A 22,366-nucleotide genomic window follows, 5' to 3' on the forward strand; every position below is an offset into this window, starting at 1 on the left:
TTAAGTGAATATGTAATGTTAGTATGGAGTTAGTGCTCCAATTTTGTGCCATTAATAATATACAACTATGCTACAAGCATCGGCACCAAAGTGGTGAACATGTAATGTTAGTGGGAGTTAGTGCTCCAGTTTTGTACAATTAATATATAATTTTGTTCTCATCAAGCTTTAGGAGAATACAAGTTACTGTAGCTGTTAACCTGGCATTATTATTACTTGTTTGCTCCCTTAAGACACTAATGGTTATGTGCACAGTTCACCGCAAATCTTGTTGGGACAGCATTACAGGAATACTTAGCGGTTCTATTTAAACACAGCAATAGTTGTATGAACACGAATAAAAGTGTCTCTCTCTCTCTCTCTGACACACCCAGCCGTAAAACATGGTTTGAATAGATCAGTGTACTTGTTCCTTACAAAAATGTGGCGACAAACAACCATGAGCGCTTGGTTAGCGCACAATAAATACTCACACTCTCAATTGCTTCCCATTGTTCTCTATGAGTACACACAGCGCTCTAGCGCCTAGTAACATCGCGGCCGGTGACCGTACTCTCCAGCGATCCCCTCTCCCATCCGCCATCGGTGGTGGTGGTAGTGCTGAAAGGGCTTGCCGTTGTCGGCCTCACAGAGGCCCATCCGCCATCCAGCCTTTATACATAGAGATAAGTAAGTCACTCTGGCTTTTCTCAAGCTTGAACAATGACCTCACAAGCAAACCAAGCACTTTTATGCACAGGATGAGTAAACCTAAGGTATTCGTTACCTATGTCGTTCCATTTGCACGTACAATAGTCACCTTTCTAGGAAAAATAAACAGAAATGGAAAGCAAAGTTCAGAACTGCAGCAATTCGACCTACAGTAGGAAGAACTACGCCACTTGGACCCGTTTCAAAGTTATTTCTTTAAAACACGTGCCTATTATAGCCGGACGTTATCTTTGTCGAATGGAAACAACTCAGGGAAAAGAGGTGCTGACGCCAGGAATCGAACCTGGGTCTTCTGATTTCCGGTCAGATATGCTAACCGCTACACCACACCAGCACGCCGTTTCCCTTGAGCCATTGAGTGCCTCAAGTACTGGGGGGACGGACAACCAACCACGCTATTCCCATTCTCTCTTACATCTTTCTCACTCACTCTCTCATTCAGACACGAGGCAGGGCGATTGTAAACGACGTAAACAACGAGATTTGGCCGAGGCAGACCAACAATTAGGGACGACACAGACAAGTAAGCCCCCCGTACTTGAGGCACTCAATGGCTCAAGGGAAACGGCGTGCTGGTGTGGTGTAGCGGTTAGCATATCTGACCGGAAATCAGAAGACCCAGGTTCGATTCCTGGCGTCAGCACCTCTTTTCCCTGAGTTGTTTGCATTCGTTAATTTCTGGGCGTTTGAGGCTTACTTGTCTGTGTCGTCCCTAATTGTTGGTCTGCCTCGGCCAAATCTCGTTGTTTACGTCGTTTACAATCGCCCTGCCTCGTGTCTGAATGAGAGAGTGAGTGAGAAAGATGTAAGAGAGAATGGGAATAGCGTGGTTGGTTGTCCGTCCCCCCCGTACTTGAGGCACTCAACGGCTCAAGGGAAACGGCGTGCTGGTGTGGTGTAGCGGTTAGCATATCTGACCGGAAATCAGAAGACCCAGGTTCGATTCCTGGCGTCAGCACCTCTTTTCCCTGAGTTGTTTGCATTCGTTAATTTCTGGGCGTTTGAGGCTTACTTGTCTGTGTCGTCCCTAATTGTTGGTCTGCCTCGGCCAAATCTCGTTGTTTACGTCGTTTACAATCGCCCTGCCTCGTGTCTGAATGAGAGAGTGAGTGAGAAAGATGTAAGAGAGAATGGGAATAGCGTGGTTGGTTGTCCGTCCCCCCCGTACTTGAGGCACTCAACGGCTCAAGGGAAACGGCGTGCTGGTGTGGTGTAGCGGTTAGCATATCTGACCGGAAATCAGAAGACCCAGGTTCGATTCCTGGCGTCAGCACCTCTTTTCCCTGAGTTGTTTCCATTCGTTAATTTCTGGGCGTTTGAGGCTTACTTGTCTGTGTCGTCCCTAATTGTTGGTCTGCCTCGGCCAAATCTCGTTGTTTACGTCGTTATCTTTGTCGCCAGGGATTTCCAACACTCCCCCTGGCTTCTTGCGACACCCCACGTGAGATTTCTGAGATTGCCCAATACAGCTCGGCTACGAATGCATACACCCCTAATCAGATACCCCCACCCATCTACAGTGATACGGAGTCGGAGGGCGCATGCGATTATCTAAAACTCCTGATTGGATAGTTCTCTAGTGGGGAGTGGGGAGTCCAGTGATATCAGCTACCCGGAAGGAATCAGGCGATTGGCTTATTATGTTTTCGCAAATGTTACTGTGAAAGTGCTTCTTTTTTCCACACTCTTTAATGTTTACCTCCCCACATTGGTACTGCCCTCGGCCGGGATCGAGCCCACGATCTTGAACTCAGCAATCCAATAGGTTACCGATTGGGCTACGGATGCTACATTCACCTATCCTCTGCTTGAGCAGCGCCTCCTCTATTACTCAATACCTGCTCATTGGGTCAGAGGTGCCGTACTGCGCATGCGTATTAGTTCGCGTCCTCTCGTTTGACGGCTCCACTATCCTACACCCAGGTCTAACGTGCGCTGGCGTCACCTGCTGCGCGTGTTCATCTGCTTGCATCGGCCGCTCCAACCGCATCTTGCTGTCGGATTTGTCCGCATGCGCTCCTCTGGCAACGCGAAATCCGCTGGCACTGTTGTAATATTCAAAACTGTGCGCGTCAAATCAGTATTTTAGGGACTACGTCTTTCTTGTCAACTTGTGGGGTTTTTGAGCGTGTGCAATAAAAGCACCTAGTTGAACGTGCAGCTCGAGCAGGACATTCCATAGCTATCACAAGATTGGGGTCGGACGTGTACTCTTTGACTGTCGTTTGCAATCTGTTTGTCTGCGACGTGGTAGACTTCCACTGATCCCTTGCAACAGGCACCTTGTGAAACGATACCCCTGGCTCCTTTTTCTTGGTCCCAGGAGTACGAAATGGCACAAGGCAGTACGGCATTTTCCGAAAAGTTCGGAACCGCGCTTATCGCAATCAGACGAGAGCGCATAGCGAACGACAAAGGGTATAGGTAAGTGGCGCCCTCTACGCGCCTTCCGCGGGAGAGGGAAGCGACTCGGCGCATCTGCCAATGGACAAGCATTGAGTAATAGAGGGGCTGGCTTGAGCCAGCCGCGCAGACGGCTTCAAACACAGCCATTCTGTGGCTGTCCATGTGGCTGATGGCGGCTCCTTTCCATAGCTATACGGCCGCTAAAAGCGCTGTCCTCCTGATTGACGGCTTCCAGCTCCATGTGTCAGAGATTTCCGGCGCACGTCAAAAGAACCCCAGGTGCCCGAAATCATCTGCACTCGTACCCTGTGGCACGTCGCCGCACTGATATTTTTTTATTATTGATCCATTTTTTGTTTGCGGCCCACTGATATTTCCTTGACATTTCAACGATTTGCCGGATTTGCTGGACTTCCTATACGTATACTGGCAGATGACTGCATTTTGTTCAGACCAGTTTCAACAGTACATGACCAAGAATGTTTAAATGCTTGCTTTGCTTAAATCGATTACAGGATTGGCGCCACGAATGGGCCATGATGTTAAACCCACAGGAAACTGTTTACATGTGTATAACTGCTAAGGAGACTCTTCTTCAGTGCCATTATCACATTTGCAGTACTCGGATAACTAAGGTAGACGAATATAGGTACCTTGGAGTGATTATAACTGATAAATTAACATGGTCGAAGCATATCAATAACATACGTGCTGTAACAAGAAAGAAACTTTATTTATTAAGACGAAAATTCAATGATCATAGCAAAAGACTCACGATAAGTGCTGATTAATCAATAATTCGTTACATTAGAATATGCCAGTATAATGTGGATCCCTGCTACTCAGAACGACATACAGATATTAGAAAAAATCCAGAGGCTGTCAGTAAGATTCGTTTTCAACCAGTGTGGGCGACATTCATCCGCATCGCAAATGTTATCTGAGGCTAGACGCGAATTATTGGCTTGCAGAAGAAAATTCGAACGGCTCGGGTTTATCTATGAACTTTCTACTCCAAAATAGGTATCAGACCGATATACAGGGTGTTTGCTCCAACATGCCCAGAAATTATATTTAAAGCGAGCGATAAAAGAAAAGCAAGTGGTACTTTTCTGCTACTTGAGCAAGAAATGTTTTCTTAGTTCTGGTTCCTGTTTCTTAGTCAAGTAGCTGAAAAGTAGCGCTCGTTTATCTTTTATCGCTCGCTTTAAATAAAGTTTCCGGACACGTTAGAGCAAACACGCTGTATATATAATGTACAAACAAGACGAACACTGCGGAATCACGAATATAGTGTAACACCGATATACGCTCGAACAGACAAATTTAAGATCTCGTACTTTGAGAAAACGGCTGCCAATGATTGTAACCAAATGCCCGCCAGTGCATTCAGCTCACCCGAATCTTTCTCTTCATATATTGCTGAAACGTGAAATTGTGTATGTACCTAATCGTGTTACTTTGGTTTGTACCTCTCCTGCTTAGGCCCACTAGGGCCTGCAGTATCGTTTAAAAAAAATAGGGTGACAAACGTTGCGTTAGAAATGTGGCTGTTGTCGAAAAAGCAAGACAGTGACTAGTAAATTTGAATCACACACGTCTCGATTCATGGTCGAGTGCGCTAACCAATTACGCTACGCTGGTATTTGCTTTCCAACGACTTACCAAAGGACATCGTTCAACTAACGGGACACGCACCTTACAACGCCTTACGTGTAGTACCCGGCATTGTCCATCGGCGTCCAATCGCAATCGCGGCAATCCTGTTCGACAGACCTGAGCCGTCCGCACTTGACATTCAGGATACAAGCTTTCATTGGATGCCGTCCGGCGAGAGCAGAAACACTGCACAAAACACAAAAGAAAACACTGCGTTGAAATGATGTTTGCCTGAATGAAATAGCGCATAAATGAGAAAGACGTACGTTGGAAACACGCGATACCGAACCGAGAAGTAGGAGAAGACGAATAGAAGCCATATGTTTGAAGCACGGCCACCATGGCAGCGGCGGCCCTAGAGCACAAACATAACTACGCCTGCGAGAACTCTCTTTCAAGTGCGTAATCCCGTTCGGGACACAAGCAGGAGTGGGAGACACCCAAGCAGCACAATGTACTGAAAGTCGAGTGCAATAGGGGTGGACGGGTAGGTGGAAGGCCTTGAACAGACTGATGAAACTAAAGAACATTGATAAAGACACATACCGTCCACCCGTATTGCACTCGACTTTCAGTACATTGTGCTGCTTGGGCAATTGTCTGCGTTTGTGGAACTACATCGCTGATATCCGCACGCAAGAGAGATCACGATAAAGCCAAACCACGATTGTGCGCGATCGCGATCCTACGCCATTGCGGACGGGGTATGAATATAATCCAATTACCTTAATTACGTTCACGTGGCGAAGGAGTGAGAAGCATGTATACAGTCATGTCTCGATTATCCGGATACCTCGGGAGTCGTCGCTTTTTTGTCCGGATAACGAATTTCCGGATAGCCGAACCAAGCAAACCTTCGGGGGAGCATTGAAAAATCGGGAAACCTCTTTATAGCTCCAGAAAAGGAAACAAGGAAAATATTGTTACTTCAAAAATTCATGAGAAGTGAGCTGACTGAATTAGTAGGCACGCGTGTGACAGAACTTTCGTCACAGCCACAGCACACCCCGCATCACCCTGCTATTCAAAGAAGGGTAATGTCCCAGAAAGTTGGGCCAGCGCACATGTTTTTGTCTTTGTGCAAATGTCTTTGGCATAGGCCAAAAGACAGGCGATGCTTTCGGACGTCCTGGACATTGACGTTCACATGTGGCTTTCTTGCGCCCCCGTTGGATACGGGGGCGCTTCTCCCGCTTGTCGTCTACTTTTCTACCGTGTGCCCGCACACGCCAAAAGGGGGTGACCTCTGAAGAAAGGGGAGTCAAAAACAGTACAGAATGCCCTGGTGAGATGTGACATCTTTCCGGAACAATGCGAACACAACACATGCCAGCGATAGAGGACGTTCACACTTTTCGGGATAAGCGAGTCAGAATGACCTAGGTTCTGGAAGATTCCCAAGCAGCACAATGTACTGAAAGTCGAGTGCAATAGGGGTGGATGTTATGTGTCTTATCACTGTTCCATAATTTCAAGAGTGTGTTCAAGGTCGTCCACCTACCCGTCCACCCCTATTGCACTCGACTTTCAGTACATTGTGCTGCTTGGGTTGGTGCCCGTACTTGCTGTCCGGATGTGGATAACGAATTCTGTATAACCGAGTTTTTCGGATATTTGAACTCCGGATAAGCGATCGAGACATGACTGTATCTGCTAAACACGCTTACATGTAAAATCAGCATGTCAGCAATCGTCCGAGATGGTTTGAAGCATAGGCTCCGAGTGGCTACCAGTTGATGCGGCTAATGGCAGGTCGTTTTCATAGCTACGGCGCTGAAATCGCTGTTGCGATTGGCAGACTTTTAATTGTTTTTTATAACGTTATTTGAGCAGTCACGCTTTGGTTTGAGGTGGTGTTGGCTGCGGACGCTTTCGGGCAGGCATCCGACAGGTCAAAAGGGAAGTCTTGCTTCATTCGTTCGCTGGTACGACATGGCTCGCCGTAGACGTCGGTGGACCCGGTTGGGGTGTATTGTTTTCCGTGTCCAGCGGAAAATCGCTGATCTCTTGCCGATTTATCGCCGCGTGTACATAAAAGTTGTTATTATCGAATATAACTACTTCATTGCTGTACCGTGAAAACAACATTTGCTTCTGCTGTATAAAGCAATTTCTGAGTTTGACGCTAGACAGGCTCAGTGTTAGGTCTTTGCGTCCCGTGTAACTTGTCCCGTACCAGGGCCGGCGTCTACGGGGAGGGGGGCAAGGGGGGCAACTGCCACTCTGAGCGGGCCTAAAGGGGCGCCAAAAAGACGCCTTCTCACAGCAAGGCTATGGGTGGGAGGCGCAAATTTCCCACTTAACCCCCCCCCCCCCTCCGGGGGCGAAGAATAGACGCCGGCCTTGATTTCGTGACCTGTATTTACTTTCTGTTTCAGAAAAGACCGAGGATGCGAGCATTACATGGATCTGTTAGTTGAGAATGTGGAAGAAAAAGATAGCTCTGGCCGTCTTTTCCTCAATAAATTCGTCAAGGAAAAGAACCCTGCTGGTGGTAAAGAGAAAAGTAAAGTAACGCGTTTCGAAACGGAATTCGGAGTTGAAGCGTACTCAGGCTACTTCAAGGTGGATCCCACTAATCCCAAGAGCTTTTTCTTCTTTCTGGTCCAGCAGTCACAGGTTTGTGCACGTTATTTGATAAACCGTCTTAATACAGGATAGTTTGTTTGCGTAGACGCAGCTTCATGATTCCAGTGTGCGTCAGGATCATTATAATGAATTACATTCTGGCGCTTGCATTAATACCGTTGATATCTCAGTGTTGTCAACTCTAGATTTATCTCAGTGCAACAAGATGTCTCAGTATATCTCGTTCCTCGGCCCCTGTGTAGTAAAGTATTTATGGCGTGAATCCCCGTTTCCTTCGAGTCCATATTTCTCGTATCTTCTTATCATCTTACCTCTTTCGTATCATCTTACCTCTTTAGTTTGGATATCCAACATAAATGAATTTCTAAAATATATATATATATATATATATATATTGTAGGCATTTTAAAACCGTACTTTATAGTGTAGAAACCGTATCGTTCACGAGCCCTTAAGTTTCACGAGTTAAAAATTCGCAAATTTTAAGGGCACTAGAAATTTTTTCCCAACATTTGTTTACACAGTTTAAAGCTGAGAGTTTGAAAGTAACTTTTTGGATTCTTGCTGTATCATTCATCAAATTTCAACTGAAAGGAGCACTGAGGTAACTCCTATTGTTGCTGTTTTGTTGTTTTACATTATAGAAACCTAAGTTCAAGAAACCTCGGGGCGTCAGCCCGTCCGTTCCGCTGCCATGAAGACACAGTAGGCAAAAATGCAGACAACAACAATTGTTTATTCCATACCATTTCTAGGAAAACCAGCAACCGCTGACAATCACACAGCAAAACAGAAGAGCAAAACTTTCGACCACCCCCTCATATCATGTCTAAACCATTTCAGCGCCCCCTTGCAAATGGGCGTGCCACTGAATGACGCGCTCATCGACACGCTCCTGGTCGCGATAACATAATGAGCCCTAAATAACGCGTCCTTGACTAGCTAGTCCCTAGTAGTTTGGGACTAACATTCCCATTTTTTCTTTTACCAATCAATCAATCAAGGCTCGAATTTTGGCATCCAGATTTCGCGTACTTTATTGGCCGCAAATATGTGCTCTATGCTGGATTCACGAAAAGGAAGTGCGCGAAATGAAAGGGTTGGATAGGAGTTTATATGAGTGGTTCCCAACCTTGTCCGATCCCCGGACCCCTTCTGGCACATATCTGCAAGTGACCCCTGCCCCCGCCGCTGCGAACTACACCGGAAGCCACGCACAGACACACAACTGTTGACCAGACTTGAATTTCTTAAACCGTATAAAAGCAAGCCATTCACTACTCGCAGGTTGATTTCTAATTAGACAAAAAGGGTGTCAGATTTGCGCTAGCAATTGTAACATGCAATGGTATTCCAGCCGCTACCAGAGAAGCGTTCCAAAGGTGGACAACAGCGAACCTGCATCATACACTTTACTTCTGCTTTCATACCTCTTCCCCTTTTACAGCCCTGCCTCGGGGGCTTCTTTATCACACGATTGAACTGTCATACGTATGTCACAACAGGCGTCACGTAGTTCACAACCGAGCTTCAGACCTTGACAACACTTCAGAACGCGCGCGTCCTAGAATGATATATTAAAGGGACTATGAAATTTCCCGAACCCCCATACTTTTTTTCGATGAAAACTGTTCTTCCCGCAGAGAAACTAATATGCCACAAATTTTTCCGGACGAAATCGCTCCACTCTGCGAGGAGCGCGCGCTGGAAATGTCTCTTCCGCGTTCCTCCTCTCTTGCGCATATTTCCCTGCCGATGGTGTAACTGTACGGACCGCTCTTCGGTTCCCCGTTACGTCACCGGTGTTGCACAATGGCAAGTAATGCCGCGAGCTCGCGCTGTGGCTGCCGCCACTGCCGAAATCTGCCGATCGCGCGAAAGCTGCTGTCATGGAGATTTCCACTCCCGATTAACGCATACGCGGGATCCTACGGCGCATGCTCCTGGCGGGATTCCTCGGCTCGGCAACACGTCACGATGACGTGTTGCTGAGCCGGCCGTGGTCGCGTCAAGTTACCCGTTGTGTCTCCGCTCGGCAGCTCGTCACGGCGCGGCGCCAGCTGTCCTCCCTTCGCCGCTCCGTTTAAATTCGCTCCCGAGAAATCCGCTCGCGCGACGAAAGTAAAATTTCGGTTCTATACTCAGAAAAATGTCTTCTTTCGAACGAAACGAAGAAAAAAATCGTTTCATAGTCCCTTTAATGGATATTAACAGGCGGGAGTGCTGGCGTCAAGCCCTCTCACTACCTAGCACCCTGGGGGTCATGGTGATTCCAGTCATTCTAGCGTGCGCACTCGCTGCCTGCAAGGCTCCGAAGAGACTGCAACAGTTCTGGGCGAGGGGCATGCCTGCGACCCCTGGTGCCACGTGCGCTGCGTGTACTGACGTGTGCGTCGTCGATATCATATCGTCATATAGTCTGTTGCACTCTTCGGGAACAAACTGCTAGTTGTTATGTTATATGCGCTCGAGGGCGGATCACAAATATAAGCGGGAGCGATTCCTCCCCTGGCGTCATGAAGTTCTTCCATAGAGGGGAATTCCTTCCCCGGTTGGGAATCGGTGGGTTATATGCTTGAAGCGAATACGAAGCGAATACCTGTGTAACAGCACGAAAGACCTGTACAACATCAATGCAAACATACAGTAGATATATTCAGATATACAGTGATATGTTTATGTACGGACACGTATAGGTGATATGGGTATACGGAGCATATCATCAGTCAGCACTCACTTATATATAACCAAGGTGTCGAACCGCAAAAAATACGGGTTGGGTTCAGGTTCCTTTGATTTTGTTCCGGTTCAGTCTCGGTTCTGTCACGCCAAAAATCGAACCGGTTCGCAGTCGAGAACCGGCTCGCGAACCGGTTCAACGCTTCCATTTTATATGTTCTGAAAAAATGCTTTGTCTAGCTAATAGCTTACTGCTGTTGTCTGCATTGACGTTTTTAGCGGTCAGGTACACCCTTTAGCCAGAGAAAGGAGAAATTGAGGAACACTTATTGTAAGTAGAGTCCACGCTGATGATGCGGTGTAGGTCTGCTACTTTCTGTTCCCAAAATCTATTTTTTCGCACGCACAGTGCCAGCAAGGTAAAGGAAGCCTAAATTGAGTCGCCTCAACCTCTTTCATAAAATCTACCACCACAACCCTTCGCCGGAAAGTGGGCGTTCATCGCTGCGCAACCACAACGTTTTCTGAGTCCTTCATACCTTGAACATCGCTTCAGTGAAACCAACTGCCATCATCATTATCATCAATAACTGACATTACACTCTTCAGGAAATCAGCAGCGGTCCATTATTCTGTCAGTGATTAGTTCTGTTAGGCCACCTTGTCTGCGTGTTTTATGTTATGTTGTTATGATTGAAATTGCCTTGTATGTGCCTGTCGTTTCTCCTTTAGTTTCTTGCGTGGGGCGCTATCCGCGGCGCTCACAAGGACAACTACGCTTCAACGTGTCTAATACCCCTGTCACACGGGCAGTTTTCAATGATCATTGAAACCCATCGTCATTGAAAGTGCGTGTAGCGCCACCTAGCGTGTAACGTGCCAACCTGTCGGGGAACATTGAATCCAATACTCTTTGGGAAATTGACACGTCACACACTTGGTGTCACTACACGCAATTTCAATGGTCATTTTTTTCAATGATCATTGAAGACTGCCCATGTGACAGGGGTATAAAAGACGCTGTATACTTACTATACGTCCTCGTTTGACTGGTGGTGAAAATTTCCGAAATCCATGGTATGGACGTGTGATAATGTCAATGTGTCTTCGTTCGGGGATTGAGAGGAACTCTTATGCTAACTTCTTTTATGTCCGAACCGTTTTGTTGCAAACCGGTTACCGCTACCATTTTTTACGGCGCTGCTCCGGTTCGGGCTCAACAGTGGCATTAAAATTTCGGTTCGGGTTCGGTTCCGGCAAAAATAACGGTTCGGGTACGGTTTTCGGTTCGGGTTCGAGTTCGGTTCAACACCGTGTATATAACGTCTCTTTTGGAGTTTTTGGGCGTACGAATGCAGCTTCGGAACTATACTTTATGCAGATTGAACTTCTGTGCAGGAGAGGGGGAAATTGGCAGAGAAATCATGTAGGGAACGTTCCTCCACTCAGCGGTCGGCGCGGAGTAACCAACGTGCTCGATGTTGTGGTTGCGGTTACTTCGTTGCTTCCTTCCCACGTGAACTGACCCACGTGGGCTCTCCGTGTCCAGTTTGTTGTGCTCGGGGGCGGCCAACCATGTGTCGCGTTATGTTACGTCAGAGGATGAGGGAAAGGGGAACTGAGGAGCTGCGCGGAAGCGTGACCTACTTGCAGAGCGTACTCGAAAGTATTCGATTCGAAATTCAAATATGGTATGGCATATTCTGTTCGGAATTGGAATACGATACACAGCTATTCGTTTCGGTACTCCGAAAAATTCGATTATTCGCAGAGCCCTCATGTACACTTAGTTCAGCAAACTGCTTACAGGCGAAACTCTCATTCTTTTTTAGAATTTGTGACCGAAAACGCCTGAGGTGCTAACTGACTCGAACGGTTGCAAATTATGCAGAGAACGAACGCCCCACTGATTTTGTGGCTCAATGGCGGGCCAGGCCAGACATCTCTCTTCGGACAATTCATGGAAAATGGACCCGTTGGCATTAATAAAGAAGGAGAGCTCTACAAAAGAAACAACAGTCTGTATGAAGACTATGACATTCTATACCTGGACCAGCCAGTCGGTGCAGGATTCAGCTTTCCCGACAATGTTACGGCATACCCCACGAGCCTAGAGGACATCGCAAGCGATATGGAGAAGTTCTTGTGCTTATTCTTCAAGATATTTAAGGGCTATTACAACCGAGACCTATACATAGCTGGAGAGTCGTACGGAGGTATGTGCGCTACTTTCTACACACTCTGGGCCGGACTGGGCTAAAAACTCTTACCGGAAAAACTCTGACCACATTCCGGCGGCGGTGGGGGAGGAAGGGGGCTAGGCTACCAGAAACTTTCTTGGTTAGGTCAGTCCAGGCAGTGCATAACTTCATAGCGCCCTTATGACATAGCGCGACTTATGACTAGGGCCCGGGTTTTTAGGCATTTGCCTACAAATGCCTATATAATCGCCTAATGCGACATTTTCGGGGTTGCCTGCCTTTTTATCGACTCTGTAGCCTTTTCAAACATTTTTAGACGCCATAACAGCCTTTTTTTTAGAGGTGGATGTGTGAGTGCGCCTTTCAGGGTTGTGCTGAGTGCTGCTTTTTCTTTCTGCGTGTTTGCGCCTTTTGTTCCTTCTTTGCTTTTGGTTTCCTTCAGTACCTTGGTTTGCTAGAAGGGGTTCGTGTACATTTGATCAAACGATATGACGTCTCTGAACCTTTCAAGATCTCCCAGGGCAGAGAACTAAAAATATTCGTCATAGCGTGGTTCCAGGCAGGGTGTCGAACCGCAAAAAATACGGGTTCGGTTCGGGTTCGGGTTCGCGTTGTTTTGATTTCGTTCCGGTTCGGTTCCGGTTCGGCCACACCAAGAATCGAACCGGTTCAACGCTTCCGTTTTATATGTTCCATAAAACTGCTTTTATCAGGAAATGCGTGGCTAATAGCTTACTGCTGTTGTCTGCATTGACGTCTCTAGCGGTGAGGTAGCCCTTTAGCGAGAGAAATGAGGAATGGATGAACACTTACTGCAAATACAGTCCACGCTGTTGAAGCGGTGTAGTCCTGCTACTTTCTGTTCCCAAAATCTCTGTTTTCACACGCACAGTGCCAGCAAGATACACTTAAAGGAAGCCTAATAAGATGGACAGCGTAACATAGACGACAGTACTAGCCGGCACACTGCCTTCGCAACGTGAATCGATCTGAAACCGTACTGAAGCATGTCGGAAATAAGCCTGCCAGCCTTACTCTGTCCGAGCTCACAGCAGGGTACTAGATAATCCACAACACAAAGGCAATATGTCACGACACAACTGCACTACCAATAAGCAGAACTACATTTACTTTTCAAGCCACGACCAATCAAACAGGCACCGTTCTGCGTACGCTCCTTCTCCACTTCTCATGTTTCTGTCTTGTTTAATTTGTACTGCTCACGTGTAAAGGGAAATCTTGGGCGCTTATTTGATCGCATATTCGTCCTGTAGAGCTACATAACTGGCCTACTCCATTCCTGTTTCATTCGTCCGCGTGGCAGCTCGTCTCTGAAGAGTAGATGCCGCACCGAGTGCGTGGGGCGCTACCCGCGGCGCTCACAAGGACAACTGCGCTTCAACATGTTAAAAAGACGCTGAAAGTATACTTACTATACGTCGTCGTCTCACTGCTAGGTGAAAATTTCTGAAATCCATGATATAGGCGCGGGATGATGATACCAATGTGTCTTCGTTCGGGGATAGAGAGGAACTCTTATGCTGACTTCTTTTATGTCCGAACCGTTTTGTTGCGAACCGGTTACCGCTATTGTTTTTTACGGTTCTGCTCCGGTTCGGGTTCAACAGTGTCATGAAAATTTCGGTTCGGGTTCGGTTCGACACCCTGGTTCCAGGCCGCCTCAGCATTCGTGTACCAGACGTCAAAGCTTGTATGGTACAGTAGCCTTGAAAAGAGCTAGTTTTCCGTGATGCAGCATTCTGAAACAGCAACAAACCCAAAGAGCGCACCAGATTAACGCGGCTATTTTTGCATTTTACTGCCTATTTTGGTATTTTTGAGAGCCTAAATGCCTGCCTATTTCCACCGTTTTTTGTGCCTAAATTTCCGGGCCCTATTTATGACGTAGATGGGCCCGACCGGGCACTGCGACATGTACGCGCCTTCGTACTTGTCAGTGGATTACAGCTACGGCTTTTCGTGGCTCACGTCTCTCCGCTGCGCTTGAAGATGACGGTCAGCGGGGTTCCGCGATGAGTGAGCAGTGCGGTAGCTGCGAGCTCATCGGTGAACCAAGCTCAGTGTGAGTTGTGAATGCAATTCGACGTTTGTGTTTTGTGAGCTCGAAATGTTTGCATCAACTCGCATTTGAGTTAGCCCATTTACAGCGGTTGCCGTGTAGGGACAAGTATAGGAGGAAATTGACTAACGTTTTGACAGCCGTTTCAGCAGCAAAATGCAAGTTTTGTTTTTGCAAGGAAAAAACGTGCTGTATACTATGAGAAACCAAATAACCATAGGCACAACTTTTACGTAGTATTTATCTATATGTGACACCAACGACTATATCATGGAAGACGAGCGATGTAAAACAAAATAGGAATCGCATTTTAAACCTTTTAATGGGATTCTGTGCATTTTCCAGAAGTTTTCTTTGAAGCGCACACTCCCATGTCGTGCTGCGTTTGTAGCACGCTACAAACTGCTGCACTCATGTCTAACATGTACATTATGTATTTAATGAACACCGCAGCCCAACAACATTAACACGAAAGCTTCAAAAGTAATGTGGTTCGAGCAGACACAAAAGAAATACCAGGGCACATATAGCAACTTAGAAATGTTGTCTCGGGAGTCTGATGAGTGTCGGGCATAGCATAGGTCCTAGAAATCAAATCAGCAGGTGCACGCTTTTTCCCTCGTGGAAAACAAAAATAACAACAACAACTTTATTTTGACTTCGGAGATTGGGGAGTTTCATCGCCAGAGGCGATACTCTACCGCATTGCTGGTGGGGATGTGGGGAATAAAATAAGGAGCCCCTTCACAATAACGATCGAAGTCCGATGGTGTCAAAAGAGCTTTGAGCGCAGATCGTTGCTGGGCTGGATTGGGCCAGGGACCAAGCAATTTCGATGGGGAGGAGGGACGAGAGTCCAGCTGACGAAGAGACTCGGAGAGTGCGGTTCGGGTTTGCGCGCCCACGTTCCCCGTCACCCGCTCCTCAGTAAAATTCGATACCGCCCTGAAAGCGACTTCTATCGAGCAGCGCAGAGGACACGCCAGACTCTCACTGACTTTATAGCTAAAGACATTATACCGCCGGAAAGCCCCCTGGTCTCTGCCGGTACCGCCGACTTTCGTAAGCCTTCCAAACCTTCTGGAAAGAAGAGATCAGGTCCCCCGTCAAGTCCTCTGAGCCCATTTTCATGCTCTGGTAGACGACAAATTTTCTACGTTTACGGCAGCACATACAGATGGCGCATCCCGATACAACAAGTCCGCCTCAGCATTCGTCATACCATCCGAAGGCGTAGTGCAACGACGATGCCTTTCACATCCAACCTCCTCCACAGCTGCGGAAAACAAAAATATAACATCGTGCATGAATTATGTCCTGCTGTATAGTGCTATTTCAACTCACAACTCATCTCACGGGAAACAAAAGTGATAGAGGCAATTTACGTGGTTGTCGTCTTGGACATCAGTGAACAGCCTGTGAATTAATTCTGTTCGCAGGAATGTTTGCACAGAGCACTTAGTATTTAATGTTCATTATGTAGGACATGCTAAGCAATTTGTAAGATACAACAATGTCTTCAGCATTCTCGAGTGTGTCTCACCTTTACAGTTCGAGGCACACGTTACCGATGTGTTAACACGTGTCTTCATGGAAGTTATGCTTATGCATAAGCATCGTACATGAAGTACAATTATATATTCCTATACACCCATTATGTAGTAGATCATCCAAGCTCCTGGTGTATATTTGTGGCTGCATACGAAATAATTTGTTATACGTATGTTATACTTTCCTAGTCATACATGTCCTTCCCTCTGCATACGAATAACAACAAAGATATGCGAAATGGCAAAAAAGATGCTAGACTCTACCATTCATGGTATCATCATGGCACCTCTCTAACTTTGCAGTTTTTATGTCTTGTGAACAGGGAACGTCTCAATAGAAAGGACGACGCTTGTGTATTCTTTCGCCAGCAAATAAATCTCATTATTTACATTTTCCGCCAATCATCCAGTGTTGGGAACAGGTGCAAATATAAATGCCAGCAAAGAGAGTATACTTACAAACTATTCCTATATTCAAATGCAGAATTGACATTTGTGTTTTTGTGCCTCAGCACAGTACGGCTTCAAAATTAACAAGCTGTACAGGATCAGAAATCTTCAAATATCTTCAGAATGCAATCAGATAAAGCTCCAAGAAAAGGCTGGACAACCACAGTTCCATCAGACGAAATAGTTCCAGAAAAATTCGAATTGGTTGCCGTTCTGATGTGTACAAGTGCGTATATACAGTTCATGAATGGAACATATTGCCTCATTACGTTGCCTCTGTGTCAGCTCTAGGGCGCTTTCGAAGTCGACATTTTCATGTTTTTTTCTTCTTTCTTCTTCTTTTTTTTCCAATAGAAAACATGGATTTCTAAATAGTATCTGTTGATTGCATTGTAAATATATAAAGGATCATAGTGATAATATAACACAAGAATGCCGTACTTTGTACGCCTTTGAAGCGCCTTTGTACTTTGTAGTAGTATTACGTTTTGTGTGGTTTCAGTCCTTGGCTCTGCTGCAATGGCGCTGGGACATCACGGCTCAATCTCTCATGTATTCGGTAGACTCAAATTTGTCGTTTTCTTTCCCTGCCCGTCTATTACGCCATTTTACCTCCCTCCTGCGTAGACTCCGGCTCAATGTGGCTTTCACCCCGCAATTCAAGTACATGATCAGATGCTATGACACGGGCCTCTGTTCCATCTACGGTGTCGTTGCCACCGCCCAGCACATTCTTATGGAATGTTCACTCTACTGCCCGCAAAGGCGGATATTGTGTGATGAGATTGCCCGTATCAGCAAGATAGTTGTCGATGCGCCATAAAAATCCTAATCATCATCATTGTATCAGCAAGAGGTCGCTCACCTTAGCTGCACTCATTGGCCCCTATGAAGATCCTATGCTCCATCGTCGGGCTCTTCACCTGTTCATGGACTTCCTGTCGTCCACTGGATTGCTCCAGAAGCTTTAGTTCTTTCTTGTTTTTTCATCCTTTCGTCATCATCTTCACATGATGTTTCACGTGCAGTGGGGTAGGGTACCGCACCACCGCGGTGAAACACTCCATCTCATCGTCATCATTTATTGTTGTTGTTGTCTTGTGTGAAGCTACAGAATTCCCGTCCACCAAATAATTGGAACCAGATGTTTCAACTGCCAGCATGACAAACACCAGAAAAGCAATTCTAACTTGCCTGGGACTGCATGTTCTGGAACCTATGCCTATTATGTGTAGCGCCAGGGAGGAAAACCAAGAGGCACGGACGGAAGGAGACACATATACACGCTATGCTCTCGCTCTGTAACAGCTGATTTGGCCACTAAAATGAACATGTTCCAAATTTGTACAACATGACTTTAAACGATACGCGAACGATACGGTGAAAATAATTAGTTAAATGCACAACAGATAAACACTTGCCATATAATAACAGTTTCCTTCCCGCTTTGATGCGCTACCATTCCTCCTACTCCAAGGAACTAAACAAATATACCGCTACATTATGTGTATACTACTACCGCATACTACTACGCAGTCCATTGACAGCACTTGAACAGTATTATATAGCACAAAATAAAAGGACAACGAATAGAAATTGCGGCTTTACGTATACACCTTATGATTGCAGCAGCGGTGCAGAAAGACCACTGCGAATATGGCGTTGAGAAACACTGCTTCCGGTTTGCCATGTCTTAGTCATATGTACCTAACCTGATCAAAAGTAACTCTTCTGCGATGGCACGCACAGACAGACGAGGGGGAGGTACATGTTTATTTCGGAAAGGTCAGCCTGCACAGCCTGCAAACAGACGAACACAACACAAGCCTCAGCATTAACGGAAAGGCAAACGGGCCGTGGCGATCTCCATCTAGGAAAAAACACAACACACAAAGCCTCGAAGAGCCAAAGAGTCAACAATAGTCAACAAGTAATTCACGAAAAAGTCAATGAGTGCCTGAAATGTAACATCCCTCACCGGTAATCAGGAGGGTCCACGTTCAACCCCTGGTGCTAGCACTCATTGGACTTTTGCGTATTAGTTGTTGAAGCCTCCACGTGCCTGAGAACATGAACCATTCATCAACCGCTGATCGTCATGAGAAGATGAGGGCTCATCATCCCAAAGAGACTCCGTTTCTTGTCCTCAGGGTTGCTCACCACTGCAGAAAAAATGAGTTTAATAACAAGAAATGGATAGTCATATTTATTTTATAGTGATTTGCAGTAAGAATATAGACTTCGGATAAAAATACAACACGGAACTGCTTACCTAGTGAATAGCATGTGTGTAGTATGCACACAATATTTGTGAAGTAAACCCTCTCAAAATGTAATTAATGTGGCATTGCAGTAACGCACCGAGTGCAGCACAAATATTTTATGCAAAAATATTCCAGAAGCCAGGAGAAGTCATGATCAGAAAACAACGAAATTGCACACCGGCTTGATGCAACAAATAACAATTTTAATGCAGACGTTTCGTCTCCCATGCGGGGGACATCATCAGTGAAAGCAAAATGAGAGGTGACCGCAACCAGCGGATTACTTAACCAGGTCGGCGAACACTTCGGGGAGGGGGCCGCGATTGGTATTACACACTGAAGGTTCTCCTCGCAGGTGCCATGGCTCAAGCAGTTTCCTGGGGCCCCACCTTTGTTCTCTGGCTAATGTCACAGCATTCGTGGAGACAAAAGAGTGATCTGTGTTCCAACAATGCTCGGTGAGCTCTGTCTTAGATCGCGTTGCGTTTGTTGAGTTGCGAACATCTCGTTCGTGCTCTTTTAGTCTTGTACTGCGCTTGCGGCCCGTCTCTCCAATGTAGGACACCTCGCAACCGAGACACTGTACTTTATACACAACACCCGTCTGGGACTCAGGGGGAATATGGTCTTTTGGCTTAGAAATCAGTGAACGAAGTTTCAGGCAGGGCTTGAATGCAGTCTTGATTTTTAACGGGAGGAGGGCTCGCCGAATGGATTCTGATACACCTTTGACGTATGGGATGGTGACGATGCCGTGTCGGAAATCGTCTTTCCTTCGGGTCCTGGGTTCGTGCATGCGTTTTCGTGTGTTCTCAAAGAAACGTAGCGGGTATCCTCGTTTCATGAGTGACTCCTTGATTATCATCTCCTCTGACGTACGTTGTTCCGGGCAAGAGGCGAAATCTTCACAGCGTTGAAGCAGGGTTCTCACTACACTGCGTTTGTGTTCAATCGGATGGTAGGATTCGAAATTTAGGAAATTACCAGTATCACAGGGCTTGCGGTAGATGGAAGTTTGAATCAGGCCGGTGGTGAGCCTGCGTACGGACACGTCCAGGATGGGGAGCCGGTTCTCCTGTTCAAGTTCGCAAGTGAACTGAATGGACGGTTCAATGCTGTTCAGGGTCGAATGGAATTCGTCTAGGAGGTTGCGATTTAGGATCACGAAAGTGTCGTCGACATACCGTCGGTAGAACTTGATGTTGTGGGTAAATCGTTGGGTAGCACCCCGATTCGTCCAAATGTTTATTTCGTCCAAGTATTCACAACGTCCAAGTACTCAGCACGTCCGAAAAAAATTGGACATAGTGGGCATTGGACGAACTGAACCAAAAGGGGGAAAACTTGACCAACCCGTCCAAATAACCGTACCGTCCAAACGCTTGTTTCGTCCGAAAAGGGAGGGGGATCTCCGAATGCGAGTGAACAATTGCTTCGTTTACGATTGAAGGTAGGATTGAAACATTCACATCGAAAGATGCGATGCCATACACCAAGTAAAACGAAAAACAAATGCTCAGCCTGCTTTGTTTATTTATTTTTCTTTCTTTCTTTTTTTTTTTTTCATTCCAACAACTGACTTATTAGTTGAAGGTAAGATTTAAACATTCCCGCTGAAAGATTTTATACACCGAGTAAAACGAGAAACAAATGCTCAGCCTGCTCCGTTTATTTGCTGTTGTTTTTTCCTTTGAACAACTAACTTATTAGTTAGCATGGCCCAGCAAGTGGGACATGCGCTGCAAGTATGCCTTGATGACATGAGGAAACTGCTCTGTTACGTCTGTGAAGGGTGCTTCGTTTCCCAGCATCATTTCCCCTGAGCTGTATTTTCCGTACGCCCATCAGAAGGAAGAGCGCGCCTCTTGTATCGTCTCCTGCTTGGCGAAGCCCCGTTCAACAGCAGCCCAATGCATACCTGCAAATGGCGGTAAGAAGCATGAATACAAAGAGAGCAAGCGAGGGAGTATATATGCTATATTCTATTAATTATCATGATGATGATGTTCCCTGATTATGCGAATTTGTTGCTTACCTGGTTGTGGTTACATTGTGTATGGTTGACTCAAATTCGACGAGGAACTTCGAAAACGTCATGTGGGGTTGGCTCTTGAATGTCATGCGCAGCGAATTATGCCACCCTTCGGCGTGATTGTTTGTGCGGAGATCGTCCTTATCCGCAAACTAATTCCAGAGATGAACGTTGGTAAGCCACTGCCGCTCGAAGTAGTCACGTAAAGGCAAAGGACCGCAAGTTTCCTTTCAGATCCCTAGATGTTTCCAAGAAAGATCACTGACATTGGGAAACGCGGTATTTAGCGAGAACACAGTTAGTGAAAACAACACATCGTTAACTGGACGGTCACTGTAGGTCAGCGGTCCTGTGAACGGGTTTGTGTTTTCTGTGATTCCCCGTTTGGTCGATAATCCATTTGCTTTCATGAATACAGTCACCTGCCATTCATCCAGTGTCAAAATGGCCTGTACTTTCATGAATACAGCCAGGCAGTCGCCTGCCGAAAGGAGCAGAGCCTTAGGGAATTCCCCCATTTGGACGAAATGGGCTATTGGACGGTACGGGTATTGGACGCGCTGGGCAAGTTTCTCCTCGCCTGTTCATTTCGTCCAAGCGTTCAGTACGTCCGATTTTTTTCGGACGAATTAAATATTTGGACGTTGTGAGTACTTGGACGAAATAAACGTTTGGACTACGCTAAAATGCAGAGGATTCTCGATGATGCTTCCCATTTCATCACGCTGCCGAATGATCCTACCCAGAAATCTGAACGCCGTCTTGTCGACCACCTCCGTGACCTCAAGAAAAAGGAACGCCTCGATGAAGTGACGTATCGACGCCTGTTCTCGTCGGATGGTTAACACCCAGACTCTACGGCCTCCCCAAAATTCACAAGCCTGATTGCCCCTTACGACCTATCGTTTCTTTTATTGGATCCCCAACATACAACCTGTCAAGACACCTTGTGGATTTAATCACCCCAGTCACCGGACGGAATGGTCTGACACTGTCTAACTCCAAGGAGTTCGTTCGCTTGATTCAAGATCAAGTCGTCGATGACAACGACATCATGGTCTCTTTTGATGTTGTCTCCCTTTTCACTAACGTCCCCACAGCGTTAGCAGTGAAAGTGGCTGAAGCACGACTACGTGACGACAGCACCCTTCCCACACGTACGTCTCTCACAGTGGAGGACATTATCATCCTGCTACGCTTCTGTCTGAACCAATCCCATTTTTCGTTCCGGGGGCAGGTCTACCATCAGATTGAAGGTTGTCCTATGGGCAGCCCGGTGTCCGTGACAATGGCTAATCTCGTCATGGAATATGTTGAAGAATCTGCCTTCCAACGATTTACCCACAACATCAAGTTCTACCGACGGTATGTCGACGACACTTTCGTGATCCTAAATCGCAACCTCCTAGACGAATTCCATTCGACCCTGAACAGCATTGAACCGTCCATTCAGTTCACTTGCGAACTTGAATAGGAGAACCGGCTCCCCATCCTGGACGTGTCCGTACGCAGGCTCACCACCGGCCTGATTCAAACTTCCATCTACCGCAAGCCCTGTGATACTGGTAATTTCCTAAATTTCGAATCCTACCATCCGATTGAACACAAACGCAGTGTAGTGAGAACCCTGCTTCAACGCTGTGAAGATTTCGCCTCTTGCCCGGAACAACGTACGTCAGAGGAGATGATAATCAAGGAGTCACTCATGAAACGAGGATACCCGCTACGTTTCTTTGAGAACACAC

The 22,366-nt window shown here is 46.5% G+C and overlaps 1 protein-coding gene and 4 non-coding genes across 5 annotated transcripts; 4 read left to right on the top strand and 1 right to left on the bottom strand.

The window, feature by feature from the left end:
* Positions 1–973: 973 nt before the first annotated feature.
* Trnas-gga (transfer RNA serine (anticodon GGA)) lies at positions 974–1,045 on the bottom strand. The gene has a single exon. It is a non-coding gene; the product is annotated as a tRNA-Ser (tRNA).
* A 237-nt stretch (positions 1,046–1,282) lies between these two features.
* On the top strand, positions 1,283–1,354 carry Trnas-gga (transfer RNA serine (anticodon GGA)). Its single transcript has one exon. It is a non-coding gene; the product is annotated as a tRNA-Ser (tRNA).
* A 243-nt stretch (positions 1,355–1,597) lies between these two features.
* Positions 1,598–1,669, top strand: Trnas-gga (transfer RNA serine (anticodon GGA)). Its single transcript has one exon. It is a non-coding gene; the product is annotated as a tRNA-Ser (tRNA).
* Positions 1,670–1,912: 243 nt separating this feature from the next.
* Positions 1,913–1,984, top strand: Trnas-gga (transfer RNA serine (anticodon GGA)). Its single transcript has one exon. It is a non-coding gene; the product is annotated as a tRNA-Ser (tRNA).
* Positions 1,985–12,004: 10,020 nt separating this feature from the next.
* On the top strand, positions 12,005–22,095 carry LOC135400493 (uncharacterized). The gene is made up of 2 exons (XM_064632325.1): positions 12,005–12,260; positions 21,590–22,095. The coding sequence occupies exons 1-2, from the start codon at positions 12,005–12,007 to the stop codon at positions 22,093–22,095; spliced, it is 762 nt and encodes a 253-aa protein (XP_064488395.1).
* Positions 22,096–22,366: the final 271 nt, after the last annotated feature.

The sequence above is a fragment of the Ornithodoros turicata genome, chromosome 7 (assembly GCF_037126465.1).
Source record: "Ornithodoros turicata isolate Travis chromosome 7, ASM3712646v1, whole genome shotgun sequence".
NCBI lineage: Eukaryota > Metazoa > Arthropoda > Arachnida > Ixodida > Argasidae > Ornithodoros > Ornithodoros turicata.

What these genes read in the sequence shown, in the direction of transcription:
- LOC135400493 (XM_064632325.1), top strand. Translation starts at nt 12,005, where the DNA reads ATGGAAAATGGACCCGTTGGCATTAATAAAGAAGGAGAGCTCTACAAA. An exon ending in AGCTGGAGAGTCGTACGGAG is followed by an intron (nt 12,261 to 21,589) that starts GTATGTGCGCTA and finishes TAATCACCCCAG; the next exon opens with TCACCGGACGGAATGGTCTG.